The sequence below is a fragment of the Chroicocephalus ridibundus genome, chromosome 2, assembly GCF_963924245.1.
Source record: "Chroicocephalus ridibundus chromosome 2, bChrRid1.1, whole genome shotgun sequence".
NCBI classification, from domain to species: domain Eukaryota; kingdom Metazoa; phylum Chordata; class Aves; order Charadriiformes; family Laridae; genus Chroicocephalus; species Chroicocephalus ridibundus.
In genome coordinates this window covers 25,287,048-25,302,643 of record NC_086285.1, presented here as the reverse complement: position 1 = coordinate 25,302,643, position 15,596 = coordinate 25,287,048, and the positions used below count along the sequence as shown (strand labels likewise).

Here is a 15,596-nt window from a genome sequence, read left to right as displayed (position 1 = left end):
CGGCCGTCACTTAAAATACATTCCTTAAACTCGCCGGGAAAATAAAAGGAACCAGCAGCTGCGTCCCAAAGCAGCCGCTGAGCGGCTGAGCGTCGCCCCGGGGGTAGCGGGTGGGCAGTGATTGCTCTTACATCTTTTTTTTTCAAAAAAATTCTTCTTTCCTTCGCTTATTAAACTGTCTTTAGTCGCTAATCCCACCAGCCACAGCGCCTAAGCCTAGTTCAGTGTTCCTCATTATCCCTTCACCCCTGAAGCCCACGTAACGCTTCACACACAGCAGAAATAAAGCCAAGCTGGTTCTTCTTTCAAACTTCTTTCGCCCCTTATTTCCATCTGAGGTTAAGACCAGCGTTCAAGAAGTCTGACCAAAAAAAAATTGCTATTTTCAACCATGAATGTGAAATAAATAGAGCGTCAAAAACTTGTCTACCCATACTTAGCTCTGGTGAAAATACGTTAGCCCCAAACACAAACTAGAGGAAAATCAGAACCAATGCATCCAGAGGAACCTGGACAGGCTGGAGAGGTGGGCCTGTGCCAACCTCATGAAGTTCAACAAAGCCAAGTGCAAGGTCCTGCACATGGGTCAGGGCAGTCCCAAGCACAAATACAGGCTGGGCGGAGAATGGATTAAGAGCAGCCCTGAGGAGAACGACTTGGTGGTGTTGGTCAATGAGAAGCTCAACACGAGCCGGCAATGCGTGCTCACAGCCCAGACAGCCAACCGCAACCTGGGCTGCATCAAAAGAAGAGTGTCCAGCAGGTCAAGGGAGGCGATTCTGCCCCTCTGGTCCACTCTTGTGAGACCCCCACCTGGAGTACTGGGTCCAGCTCTGGAATCCTCAGCAAAGGAAGGACATGGACCTGTTGGACAGGGTTCAGAGGAGGGCCACAAAAATGATCAGAGGGCTGGAGCACCTATGCTATAAGGACAGGCTGAGAGAGTCGGGGTTGTACAGCCTGGAGAAGAGAAGGCTCTGGGGAGACCTTACAGCAGCCTTCCAGTACCTAAAGGGGGCCTACAGGAAAGGTGGGGAGGGACTCCTTATCAGGAGTGTAGTGACAGGACAAGAGGTAATGGTTTTAAACTGAAAAAGTGTAGATTTAGATTAGATATTAGGAAGAAATGCTTTACCATGAGGGTGGTGAGGCACTGGAACAGGTTGCCCAGGAAAGTTGTGGACGCCCCATCCCTGGAGGTGTTCAAGGCCAGGTTCGATGGGGCTTTGAGGAACGTGGTCTAGTGGACGGTGTCCCTGCAGGGTGGCTGGAATTAGATTGATCTTTAAGGTACCTTCCAACCTATGATTAAATAATTGTATTACAAGAAATCCTACCTTTTTTCCCCAGTCACTGCTTTTAACAAAATGTAGAGAAGCAGGGTTTGATAAGTATACTTACAAACCAAAAGAGATCAAGTTCAGAACCCTTTGATGTATTCAGTCTCATTTTGCTTTGCAATCAATTTAATAGCTTTAAAGTAGAAAATACCCTGTAGAATAAAGGACTTCTATTTATTTTTTTCAAATTAAAATATAAGTACACCTGCTTGTAATACAAAAAACTGGAACATCAACTATTCCCAAAAATGTATAGCTCTGTTGAAAAGCAGTCATCATTTTCTTCACTAAAGAGTAACATATACCCACAACTCCACAAAAGGAGGGACTCCCAAATTAAGTCTGTGAATTTGGAGTCAGGATTTATATGATCAAGAGGCCTACAGTAGGCACCAGCAGGTGTGAGAAAAAGCCAGTATGCATCAGCCTTGCATTTTCGTGCTCCTACAAGTCACTTCCTTGCAGCCATTTATTTGTGTTTTCCTTTAGATCTTTAAAAATAACAAAAACCCCACAATCCAGTGCCTGGCTCACCTCAGCAGCACTAGACCTTGGAAAACCGCCCATCAGAAATTTCCCTGGATACTTCTGATGTCCATGGCAAAAGATGTAGAGTGGTTGAACTTGCTCCTTTGCTACCTCTGCGGATTATATTCCCTCCATTCATCTAATTTGGCAAAAAATACTCCAGGGATCATTAGTTGTTAAGCAGTGCTCTGAGTTGCATGCGCTTTTAGTCTTTACTCTGTTGAGTCGGTAGCTAATGTAAATCAGAAAAACCTGTTCTTTTCCCCACTGTGTTCTAAGTGCCAAAACAAATTGAGACAATGGAGCGGGGGGAAGCAGGGAACTGGGCAGTCATGGTAGACAGAACAAAAATTAAATGGGAGGTCTGCATCGCAATGGATTCATGTATGTGCTAAAAATACTGGATCCAGCCAAGAATGCTAGCTTCTATTCATTTGTTCTTCTACTGAAGTTTGCAACAGTAGTAGCTTCTTTTTCCGATATTCTTCATTCTCCTGCTCTGCTTCCTCATCTATGCATTTTCTTATATGTGCTTTTAGTTCCTCAATTCCTTCTCCGGTATATGTAGATATAGGAATTACATCTTTGAATTCAAGTGTATTTGCAGGAATCATTTCTTCCTGTAGTAAGTGTAAGAAGTCTGAAAAATCATATTGGAAGAGTTAGTACAACTCCCAAATAGCGTATCACAACAAAGACCATAAAATCTCATTAAATTTAGAAAATAAATTTTAATACATTACAGTAATAAACATAACTGCAATTAATATAGAAGTATTATTTGTTTAATCAATCTTGAAAAAAATAGCTAAAGTGTCAGAAGAGGAGCACTAACATAACAATTATACCATATTTATACCCTCATGAGAAAATTCTATACCCTTCCTTTAAGATGACTACAAAGAAACCCCAAGTTGTAGAACACAGGAGATGGTTTTAAGCCGTCCTGGTTCGTATGCACTCCAGGAAATAGGAAGAAATTCACTCCGATGTAATAGCAAAACTGAAGCAAACCCCTACATAGGCCTGTCCAGAATTTTCATGTGTTTTGGCGAACGTCACATGATAAATTGTATATATCTGTGTCTGTAAGAGGACCTTCAATCAAGATTACTGTTATCTGAGATACCTAGACTGGAAATTTACTCTCCCACATCACAGTTGGAAAAGATCGTCCAGGATATCTCTATTTTGTCAAAATACTTCTCCAACAGTGAAGCCAGCACTACACATGCATATAAACAGAGATCTAAAGGCAGGAAGTGCTTTTAAAACATAATAAATTTAACAGCTGACTTCAGTTTCAAACAACTCCTTGCCAATGCAGAGTTAGCCCTGACGAAATCTTATTACTACTTTTGTTGAAGGTTATTGGTGAAAGCTCATTTTACCTTGAGGATTCTGTAGTTGTTTCATAAGTTCATTCAAGTTATCCTGTGCACAAGGCAAATCCATTTTATTAATGGCAAGAAGGGCAGGCTTTGTTAGAAGTTCCTCTTTGTATAGCTCCAGTTCCTTAAAAGACAAGTAAATTTGCCTTAGTAATTATTCGTAGTTTAACAAGCGCTACTTCAATTTTACATCTCCTCTCTCATTTGTTTAATTGCCTAAACAGTCTTTTGTGCTTAGGCAGCTGAGAGGTTTACTCAGGAGCTCAAGGTTGATGTATTAAAGCAGTCCGACAGAAGAAAATAACGTTCAGTGATTTTTTTACTCAAACACAGATGTTTCAGGTAAACAGGCTGGTCGATTCTGAAACAGCCTCCTATAAAAACAATGGCAGTTTTGGGGTGGGTTTTTTCTGATATCCACAAACACAAAATCAATTTCAGAAAAAGTTCAGATCTGTAAACATATAAGCAAATTCTTTGGAGAGTTTTCTGATTCTTAAGCATTTTAATGGACTACTGTTAGTATCAGAAATGAAATCACAACAATGAATTGGCTAAAAAGAAACAGAAATAGCTGAATTTCAGAAGATTCATCATCTTAAGTTGTACAGCTAGAGAGAGAACAGCAGTTAAACTTGAAATTATGTAAAAGGTATTATTTTAATCAGAGATGGAAACACTGAATGTCTGCAAAGCTGGGGCCTGATGTCTCATCTCCATTAGGTTATGCAGTAAGGGCATCAAGGCAGGGATTTAATTATACCCATGTATTTCTACTTCCTAAAATGCTACCAGACTGGGGAACTGAAAATCACGAGTCTTTTCACCTTTGCTGGACTGTAAGAAATCTCTCATATGCTACACAGATTAATGAATGAACAGTTGTGCCCAACATAAAATAGAGCAGTTTCACCTGGATAGTTGAAAATAAAGATTTCATATTTTGAAGAACCCTAAGCTTGTTAACTGGCCTCATACTATAAATCCAGAAGACACACTAACATTTGAAAGTTCTTCATCAAAACTGAGCCTCTTTCTTGGCTCAACACATAACTACAAATGTCAATTAGGAAAGATGAGAACTTACCTTTGTTAGAAGCAAGATAGTTTCAAAGGCTGTTCTGAACCTAGTCTTAACAGACAGCTGAAACCCAGAAATATCAACCTGAAAAAGTTACATGAAAACAAGCTTTGTGGTATTAAATTATCTTACAGTATCAAGGTACTCTCCATCAACTACTTTGCAGTAAAATGTCAAGAGATGTACCCTCATTCCTGGGCAAATAACAGAGGGCAACTATACACTGATGTAACACCATAGACACTGAAAGCACAAACTGGTTGGTTCTGATACAGTGTTTCTCAAAGATCTGATTTTTAATCCTCTTTTTTAAGGGGATCTTACATGAAAAAGGTAAAAAAAATCACCCCATGCTTTAATTACGATGGGAACACTTCACTGCTCTAAATTAATTGGCAAATTTTAATAATAAATTCTACTTAGGGATTTAATTTATCATCAGTTGTTTGAGAATTCCATTCTGAAAATGGTATTACAGCTATATTTATCACAAAACATGCAAATCAAAAATAATTTCCTAAATTCCAACTACACTGTATTTAAGACGCATTTTATTTACTGCACTGCCTTTTATTTCAATAAGCTGTAAATTTTATTTAACTTACAACTAAGAGAAGCTGTTTGGTTCTTTCTACATGTTTGAGAAATTTGTGGCCCATCCCTTTGTTTGCATGTGCACCTTCAATCAGTCCTGGGAGATCAGCTACTGAAATCTAGGAAAACAAAGTTTCGAACAAAACATTTCCAACAAGCAAAAATGGTGACTTTAAACTATCAGCACATATTATCATTTTATATAAATAAAAGAACCCAGAGATAGGAATGTCCGGAATAGCTATTTTGAGAGATTCCTTTTACTTTATGTGTATTCCTGGGAATTGTGTGGGGGATCAGTTCTCCAGCAGTACGCACTGGCCGTTTCAATACATTTAGAGTCTATCATCAGAAGCAGATCTAAACAAAATGCTACTATTACACAGACACTGTGCTCCTCATGTTCCCCTGTCTATTTATTTATAGCTGTCTGCAAAGTAGAAAACAGAGGGTAATAATACCTCAGCAGTGATCTTGCAAAATTTACCTATTACCTGAGAATAAAACAGACTCCAAAAGGCAAGAAGATTAGGCTACCACAGTTGTATAGAATTCAAACTGTCACTGTCTGAAAAGAAAGTCTGTTCCTTGTGGCTACAGAGAATCTTTATTCCAAATGCAAACCCACTTAACGTTGTTCCCCTGAGCGTGTGAAGTTCCAAGAATTTGCCTTCTCTTCAACTGAAATGAGATTTTGATTAGTACATCAGCTTCCAACAAGAGGCCAGCAAAGACTGCTACAATGGACAGGGATCTTGTCATTTTCTCTGCTGATTGTTGTAGGAGGGGTTGTACACAGTTGTAAAGGAGAGCTGAGACAGACCAAAAAAAGAGAAGAATACTAAAAACTCCAGATACCTACTCAGTAACTCACAGAAATCTAAGACAGTGAAGCAAAGAAGAACAAATGCACGGTCTTCAAATCTATCTAATACCCATTAAGACAGCAAATGGATTCAATTAAACAATGCCCAAACCAGCACACAATAAAATTTCCAGTGTGCTACTTACTGCAGAAGGGGGCTTTCTGCTACGAGTGAGTTACACTCCCACTCATGGGTCACACTAACTTTTGACCATGACGCATTCCCTAAATACTCGAAGCCTTGCTCCAGAATTTTCCATCTACAGAGACGTGAGATGCAACTGGGTGAACCACAGACTCGCAGCTAGAAACAGGGAGAGAATAACTGAAACAGGAGAGAATAACTAGAGAGTTAGAACAGAAACATCCGCTTCCTGGTGTGATGGGTTTGGGTGCTGCAGTACCATCATCACCACTTTTTTTGTCCCCAGCTTTAGTTCTCTTTCAAAGAATATCTTTTACGAAGCTCATAAAGAAACTCATATTCTCTCAAAAGAACACTTGGTTCAGATATACTGGTAGGAAAAGTAAATGATTCTGCTAGTTTCCATGATCTGGTACTAAGACCTGAAGCCGGACTCATACTCAGATGCTCTACTTCCGTGTCTTTTCTTTTGCAAGCAGTAATGACAGACAGCACCAGGTAACTTGCATGTATTTTCCTCTTTATAACATACTAAGATAAAATAAGCAAATTGCCACACATTTCCTTAAAAACGTCAGTGTTCTGTAGGGGAAAAAAAAAAAGATATAATAAGCCACTCTCCCTTGAATGATACAGAACCGTCACCTCAATTATTGCTCTTAATTGCTTACATTGTTTTGTTTTCAGCAGTTGCAATACTGAGAGCTGAAGTACTTCCTCTTACTCACAGATGTTCTCTGTGATCACAATCACTCATTCCCTTGATTTTAGAAGAAGAGATATTTTTACCATATAGTTCCTATATAGCACGCTACACTGTAGTCTAAAAACCATGAACTGCAGAAACAGCCCCCAATAAGGGTCACTGGCTATGACGTGAAACAGACTGCAGAAAAGAAAGCCAGGAGTGCAAGTTAGTTCTCCTGCTGGAGAAAGATACACCAGTAAGAGCAAGATGTCTTGATTCATGGCAGGTAGGTAGTTTTTTAAAAGGATATAAATAATCCTGTTATTTGCAGCACACTTTTCTAGGATAAGTTACCCTAAACTAGCAGATAAAATGAATATACAAAAATTTTCCCTTAGATGTGTGCATCTCTAAGGGAACCTGACAAACCAGACATACTTCCTTTAACATACAGTTTTGTTAAAGCTTGTTAAATGAAGCTTTCAAGCATCAGCTACTGAATCCCACTAAGATTATTGCTTCTGAAAGTGAAGAGAGAAAGTTTCTGTCTTTTCACTGAGGTGAAAAGCATACCTCACTGTCTGAGAGGTATGCTTTCCTGGTTAACGCATCTGAAACCCTTTGAGCATTCGCCTTTTATCTTGGAAGTGATGAGTCCAGTACTGCATGTATCATATACTTAAAAAACAAAACAAAAGCACATCAAAGAAGATTCAAGCGTGAGAAACCAAAATGTTTGCTGCAACCTTACATGAACTTGGGGTCCAAAATCTATTACTAAGTCTCATTTAGCGTTGCTCTTTTCCCTTCGTGGATACTGTAGAAAGGATTCCAGGTGCCACACAATATCTGACAACTTTAACTGAGGAAGCCAGGTGGAGTTGGGTTCACAAAAAATAAGGTGGTAGGGCAGTAGCTCTACCAGTCCTCCAGAGCTACAGCCTACTACAAAAGGAACTGGAGCCAGGTATCTCACCTTTCAGGAAGGGCACTAACCTGGCTCTTCAGGCAATTGATATTACTTCACACTATTTTAGTTTTTTAATAAAAAGCCAAAACAAAACACCCCCCCCCCCAAAAAAAAAAAAAACCAAACCACAAAAGGAAGTCAGGGCAACCAACCTAGAGAGCCAGAACAGTGTTATGGTAACTGGGTTATGGTCACTAAATTCCCTGTCATTTACTACTGCAGATCTGCAGCTATTGGACAAACCTGCCCCTATTTAAAATCCATTCTGAAAACAAGCCATTCATTCCAGAGCTCTCCGCATAGTGAACTTACAGAAAAGTTGCCTCTTCTAAATAAAAATAACAGGTTAGTCTCTGAAACAATGATTTTTTTTTTTATAGTCCTGAACTTAACAAGAGTATACTAGGACACAGTAACCTCAATTCCACACACACATTCCACATCACAATTCTAAGATTATAAAGCAGGATTAGAACCACAGAAAGGAGACAAGGGAAAATAAGAAGCCATTTATTAAAGTGACTTGAAATCTTTAGAAAGTCTTTAGTGACTTTAAAAAAATAGTACTTTCTCCACAAATTTCATTAAGTCCATGTAATTGCATTTTGTATGTACATTATATATACACGTGAAAAAACCCACAAGTTTCCTTTTTCTTTATGAAATTATGTTAAGCAACATAACTAACCATTATATACAACTTTAACGAGCAACCAGAATGGATTTTCATACCAACCTGCTTATAATCTGCATACATGATCTTTCCTAGTTCAGGCTGTACCGTTGTAACTATGACAAGGGAAAAAAGGAGAGGAAAACCCAAAATTTTTTAACATTTAAAAAAATGTTACTGTTACAAAACATTTAAATGTTGCTGGACTTTCTCACTTCATATTTAAATGAAACATATGTTCAGTAGCAGAAAAAAAATACGGAAAATGGTATGTTAAGAATTACTGGGAAAGGAATATAGAAAAAGCAAAACAAGAGCTAACAAAATTAGACCACTCAAAAAACCATTGGTTCACCAAATCTTGGCACTGTCTGCAGTTCCATTCCCATCATCCCAAAAAGGGAATAGGGGGGCTAGAGGTGCCTCAGACACAAAAAGCATTATCCAGACTATGGAATAACTTCCAAATAAAAAAAAAACAAGGAAAGGCAAAGTGAGATAGGACTCTTAAATTTGAGAAAAAAAATATAAAAAGGCTGTAGAGAATCAAGAGTGGTGCAAGAAGGTCATTATTCGTAGGAATTATCAATACTTGTACTCTTGTTTTTTAATTAAAGAATGATCAGATGGCTAATCCTAATTTACTGACAGAAGAGTAATAAAAATGGCATTTTTCAGTAGACAGATTCAAAACCAAAATCTTACTCTGTTGCAAGAACAGGTGGTAGCTATTTCCAAAGCATACAAGATGTTTATGCGAAGAAACTTGATGGTGCTTAGGTGGTACACTGAGGATATTACAAACCATGGAGAGTCTCAGATGGAATAAAATGGGATGAGACTAAAATAAATGTTAAACAGACCCTGCACTGACACATTGAAGCACTAAGAGGGTGTACACATGAAAAACTGAGATGCTTAAAGAAACTGGACACTGAAACAGCAAGTTCTTTCTTTGAAGTATTTCTTACAACTACTAATCTGTGTAATGTATGTAACGCATTTAGGTGACAACATGGTTATCCCCTATTCTTTATTACAAGCCTCTAAACCAAGTCAGAGAAAAGACTTCTTGCTCTCATGAAAATATTACTGCTCTAAAAATAAGAGTATCAACTTACATGCATAATTTGCAATCTCAGGTTTGGCATGAGAAATCTTGCTTAACAAGGATGATTTTCCCGCATTTGGAAACCTAGAAGGAAAGTCAGGATTTATATATTGAACAAACACATGTGCGATTCCTGTATACTTTATTACCACATACACTATATTACCTTAGTCAAACTCAGTGTTATCAACTAATTTTTGCAGATTAATTTAATTAAAAAAAACTAACAACAAAACCCAGATAATTTTGATTTTTTTTTCTAATCAAATCTGAATAATTTTTTAAAATCCAACAGTGCTTCCCAAGGATGCAGGCCGGAGAGGCATGTAAATACATGCGTAATAGACTTAAGGGAAATCTTTCAAAGTCACTCGGATGGAAATGCAGCATTGGCATCCAGGTGTACTTGCATTCAGTCTTCACATCCTATAGCTAATTCTATAAATTATGTTTACATTCTTAACATCTATCATGCAAATGCATCTTCTCAGTTGTATTTACAGTCTTTTGGTATACAAATCATGGTCAATGAAACATTCTACAATTGAAGTACCAACGATACCTATGCTACGTAGCAAAGCATATATAAACTCTGTAAGTGCATCTATACGGAGAGGAGGAGGGAAAAGTCAGAGAGAGACTTTGCGTATACTGACCACACACATGCAGAGTCTGTATATGTTTTTAAGGCAACAAAGTTTTTTGAGGGATCCTGAAATTAGGACTAACCTGCTTTGTTACCAAATAAACCAAAAAGTATACCAGTGAAGCCCTAGGAGCTGGTCTGTGCAGACCTGACTGTTGTAACCTTTTCCCTCTAGCTATACGTGCATACTACAACAAAAACGTTCCTCAAGGGATACAGCAGCTTTCACAAAAGCTTCTTCACAGAATACACCTACTCATTGAAATGGAAACCTAAGTTGAAACTGAAATTATAACACATGCTTATTTTAAAGATGAATCCAACCTGTAGAAGACACTATAGCCATGATTCATGTCAAACTTGAAGCTGACGCTGACATCAGAGGACACACTATAGTCCTTATTCACAGCACCTGCTCCACACAGGAGACCACACAAGACTGTGTCCCAGTCAAATTCAGAGACAGTTACTCAGCACAACGTTTCAGTGCAACAGTGATGAAAGAAAACTGTGTCCACAGACGACTGAACATTGGTCACAAGATAGAGAGGCATGTGTCACACAGAAAACCATATACTCTCTGTTTGAATACATGCAGAATCATGACCTGTTAACAGGGACAACTCATAAGAACATGCACTAATGAAAAACAAGACTAATATTACATTAAGGGGCTTTATAAAGAGGTTGTATACAGGACTTTCTTAAAAAAGAAAGAGACATAATGACTCTTGTTGTAACAGAAAAACTATTGAGGGTAGTTCTAATGCGCTCTGACATTGAGAGGTGCCATAAAGACATTCCAGAAGGTTACTCTGCTCATCTCCTCAAGTGAGTATTGTGTTTCCACTGAGATACAATATGCTGTTTGAAGTTTAAATTGCAACCTACACTACACATCACAACCTGTACGCAAACCTGATGGGCCTTTCTCAAGTCTGTATGTTTTTTACCTGATCTAATAGCAAACCACTTGCAAATCTACTGAAGTAAAAATAACAAAGAGATCAAAGTACAACCACAAACCATCAGAGGCTGATTCATACTCTCAACAAGAAAATAACATGCTCCTCTAATAAATTTATGATTCTTTTAATCCATTTTAAAGGGAAACTGTCAGCCAAAATACAAGCCAAAATGCAAAATTAATGCAGCACCAGAGTCATAAAACGCCTATATTTTCACACACTCTAAAACAAGAAAAACATTCTCTATCATGTAACTACTAAAGACCACTTGAAAATTATATAACGTCAGATAAATCTGATATTAACAGAATTATTTCTAATAAGCAAAAAAAAAATGTAGGTAGAAAACCTGCTGTCTTCAAGTTTCCATTCTTTAACAGCATATACCAATTAGACTATTTCCACCTCAAACTCATTGTCAGTTTACATTTCTTGTGGTTTTTATTAATAAGGACCACGAGGCGGGGAGGGGGGGGAAAAACAGATGCCAAGTAGAAGGATACATTTACAATTGTAGTTTGTTGAAATCTTTATCCAAATAAAAATATATTTATCTGCATTGTTATAAAGCACCAACATTGAAATGCAAGTCCTACTCTTCTAGTTTGGAGTTACTTCCTTCCAACCTTCCAAGCTGTTTATTTGGGACAGTAGGCTACGTACCCTTTGAAACTCTCCTTAAAACTACTACTGAAAGGATTCACTTGTGCCAGTACCATAAAGTCGAAGATGCAATACGGACAGTGTTCATGGCTCTGTTTCGCACCTCCTACTTACTTCATAAATATTTGCTAGTAGTATTTTGATAATCACTGCAATTGCTAAATTCAATTATATTAATAATTACATATTACTCTGATCCAAGAAGCCCTTCACCCACAAAATCATAACTGACACATTGAAAATTTTAAGATTAGTTTTGATAGGTTTAAACTCTATCTGATTTTTGCAAACTGCAAGTAATTTAAGTGGCAATGCAAATGTACAATAACACTCATCAACCAAACTTTCAAGTTTTTTGGATATCCCATTTGAAATTTACTACTTTGTTTTCTAACATCAGTTCTCAAACTACAGTACTTACCCAACTAAGCCAACATCTGCTATAAGTTTCAAATCAAGATGAACAATTCGCCTCTGACCTTTGCAAGGCAAGAAGTTTGTGGCCAAAGAGCCTCCAAGACCTCCGCGAGCGGCTAGGAATCTCTCTCCTGCTGCATTAAGCTCTCCTGAAAATAAATTCACTAGTGAAAAAGGACAATCCCCTGCAGTAGTTCAGTTGTGATTTTCCACTTAAATCTATCTTCAATGAACAGACAATTTTCTGTATGCTTCCTTGCAAGAGCTGTGCAAGGGTCATGGTATTTTTCCCTCTTTGGAAACAAATGAAAGCAATCATACCCCAGTATTCCCCTCTGGCATATAGTTACTCACTTCAAGAAAAGTGCTAAGTACAGGCAGGCAAAGTATAGCCAAGACGGTAGTTCTGAAGCCTCCAATTCTTGAATTTAAGAATGCAATGAGAAATCTGCATTGATAAAGATGTAGCTACAGCAAACTCTTCAGATGTTCCCTATTTTTTCATTAAGAAACATAACATCTCCCCTAAGGTAAGAATGATTAAAAAAAAAAAAGCAAAATTTGAATATATAATTCAGGGATACCTTTAGACACTGATGTGCCTATATCATAAACAGTTCTTGCCATACATCCAATTTTGTTAAACATCCTAATCAGAGTCATTTGTGAACGTAGTTTGAACTCTGAACAGCATCAGAAAAAAACCTCTGAGAAACTGCAAAGGAGCCATTGAGAGTTATTCCAAGAGCACCGTATTGAAAGAGATCTCCCCAGTTACTACCAAGTACCACTGTTTAAAAAAAGAGTAAAAACCAGATAAGTATTTTAGATAACTTGAAATGTTGTCAGTCGGCACGGATCTTTATCTTTTAAGCAATGTCATAATTCAGTAAAGTTACAGGGAGTTTATGGATACATAATTTATGTAAGGTCGTTAATGATTCTGTGGAGGATCGGTATGGCTTTCAGCCTTTAACACTTGTTTGGAAGGACAATTTTCTTTCTGCTGCTTACAGTTATACAAACTGACTACTGCTAATTTCTGGAAAGGGTCCTTGCTTTTCCAACAATTTCTACAGCGTGTTTTTTTTCCGCTCTTTGTCAAAACAAAGGAAAACAAACACATATTTTGGGAGATATGTAACCTTAAAACATCCCAGTGTTAAAAGTCGGTTAGATGCTATCAATAAACATGACAGTATCTACTAGATACATTAAAACAAAGCAGAAGTTCTTACCAATCTGCTTGCCATCATCACAAAGAACTGAAATTCCCGGAGGCACGTGAACTTCACAATCTTTTCCTTTTTCACCTTTTAGTGCTTTAACACTGGGAGAAATTAAACCAGATTTAGTAATTTAAGTTGACATTCTGCTTTCTGGAAAAGATGTATATAACAATTTTAATTAAACAGACTCTTACCTGCTGTTCGCTCCTGTTCCAGCTATAAATCGCTTCTGGGGATATCTTTCCCTTATGCTCTTTAGGGTAGTTCTTTCTCGGGCGATGAACCAGACGTCGCCACCTTTCCCTCCTTCCCCACCTAGACGAGGATAACCCATTCCACCAGTTCCTCCTCTCACATAAATGCGTAAATTGTCCATAAAGTTGCCATACTAGAAAAACCAACAAGTTTCATATCAGTATTGATGTCAAAACAACGAAGTTAAAAGTTTATCAAGAAGTTTCAGCTAGGACATGGTTGAGACATCAAGGAATGTACCTAACCTTGAACGGGACATGAAATAAAACAATGTGCTTTGTGTTCTTTTGCAGTTGCTAACTTAGCCATAAGGTAGTAAAAAATATAACTTCTGGACCAAAGTCAAGCCAAGAGTGTATCCCAAACTAACCCTGGATAATTATAATGCTAAAATACACACGCCTTTGTGAATAATGAGCACGCAAATCAAGTAACCTCCCTAAATCTTTTAAACATGAGCTTAAAATGAATCATTATTAACCAATCAGCTGTATTTTATCGTTATAAATATTGGATGGTCGTGTATTATCCTTGTAAATATTGTCACTGAAAGCTGTGGTGTGCTGGCTGTTGTTAATTGCCTGGCACCAGATCCTGCAGAATGGAAATAAAAGCACATATCGTGACTGGGTGTGCTGACTGGCTCTCGCACACCGGGTGAAGAACCCTCATTTAGGGACAACGGTATTATGTTCTGCTTATATTTCATGTTGTAGCCATTAGAATCAATGTGGCTAAAGCTGCTTAGACAGAACTTTCAACAACGACCCTTCAGAAAACAGACACGTAACCCTCCGAGATGTTTTTCAGCAAGAGAAATACCTGACGTTCCCCTCCCGGCAGCCATCCCTCACGGCCCGGCCTGCAGAGCCCCAGGGGCAGAGCCGGTGCACGGCGAGGCCGCGGGGCCGGGAGTGGAGCCGCCGCTGCCCGCCAGCCCTCCCCGCGCCGCCCCATCCCACCCAGGGCCCGTCCCCACCGCTCCCCGGGCCGCCCGCACTGACCTTCCGCAGCACGGCCCCGCCGCACCGCACCATGCTGGGAGCCACCGCCTCCCGCGTCCGGGAGGGGCGGGCCGGAGCGGGAGCAGCGGCCCCTGAGGCGCAGGAGGCTGTACGGAGAGGACAAGAGGGCGGGCGAGGTCAGCGCTCAGACCCCAGGGGTGCGGCTACGGGCCAGGGGAAGGCGGAGAGAAGCGGATAACCACCCCCCGTTACCGTCAAGCCAGCGGCCGCCATGACGGCTACGGTAGGGCCGTCTCCCGCGCAGGCGCGCCCCTTCCCGCCTCGGCCGCGCACGGCTGCCGCGGCTGCTTGCACTCGCCCCGCTGCGGCTGTTCCCATGGGGCTGTTCACCCCCGGAGCCGCTGGCACGGCAAGGGACAGGCCTAGTTTGCGGCAAGGTGTCGGCTCATCCCTCCAGTCCCCCCCGTACAGCCACAGGATCTCAAGCCGAGAGGCGTTAGGGCGTTTTAGACCGAGGTGCAGTCATGGCCGCCTGAGGGGAGAGCAAGGCCCTGGCTGCTGGAGCTGCGAGGTTTCAGCGAGATCCACAACCTCCAGCAGTGTGTTCTCCCTGGAAGCCGTATGCCGATCAGATACAGCATCTGCTGTTGGCTTTGCCCATGTGGTTGGACCCTTTAAAGCCCACTGGTCGTATCACTAACATGCTCTCCTTCAAGAAACTGGGACCTGACCGTTCAACGAGGCTAGTTCTCAGGATATGGATGTCCGTGTTGAAAGTACATGGCGTTTATAAGTCTTAAAACACTTTGAGTTTCTTAAATGGTCCAAAATTAGAAATTACTTCGTAAATCATGACATCAGTAAGGTCAGAAGGGTAAAATTGGTGAAAAAATGCCCCCAAGTTCTTTTCCAAGTCTTTATTATGTAGACAAGTATTTTTCAGACAATATGAGCATATTTGCAGGTTTTTTTTTTAAAGCACAAATCCATATGAAAAATATTCTTCTATTCCTTCTTACAGCCTTTCCACAAAGTCATATGTTTTCAGTGACGGTTGTTAGCTAGCT

The 15,596-nt window shown here is 39.6% G+C and overlaps 1 protein-coding gene across 1 annotated transcript; it reads right to left on the bottom strand.

The window, feature by feature from the left end:
- Positions 1–1,495: 1,495 nt before the first annotated feature.
- On the bottom strand, positions 1,496–14,855 carry GTPBP10 (GTP binding protein 10). Its single transcript, XM_063324802.1, has 10 exons — positions 14,569–14,855; positions 13,504–13,697; positions 13,319–13,410; positions 12,085–12,229; positions 9,397–9,470; positions 8,339–8,391; positions 4,946–5,053; positions 4,347–4,424; positions 3,260–3,383; positions 1,496–2,508 (listed from the first exon to the last, which is right to left on the bottom strand). The coding sequence occupies exons 1-10, from the start codon at positions 14,599–14,601 to the stop codon at positions 2,288–2,290; spliced, it is 1,122 nt and encodes a 373-aa protein (XP_063180872.1). The 5' UTR covers positions 14,602–14,855; the 3' UTR covers positions 1,496–2,287.
- Between the last annotated feature and the right edge of the window lie 741 nt (positions 14,856–15,596).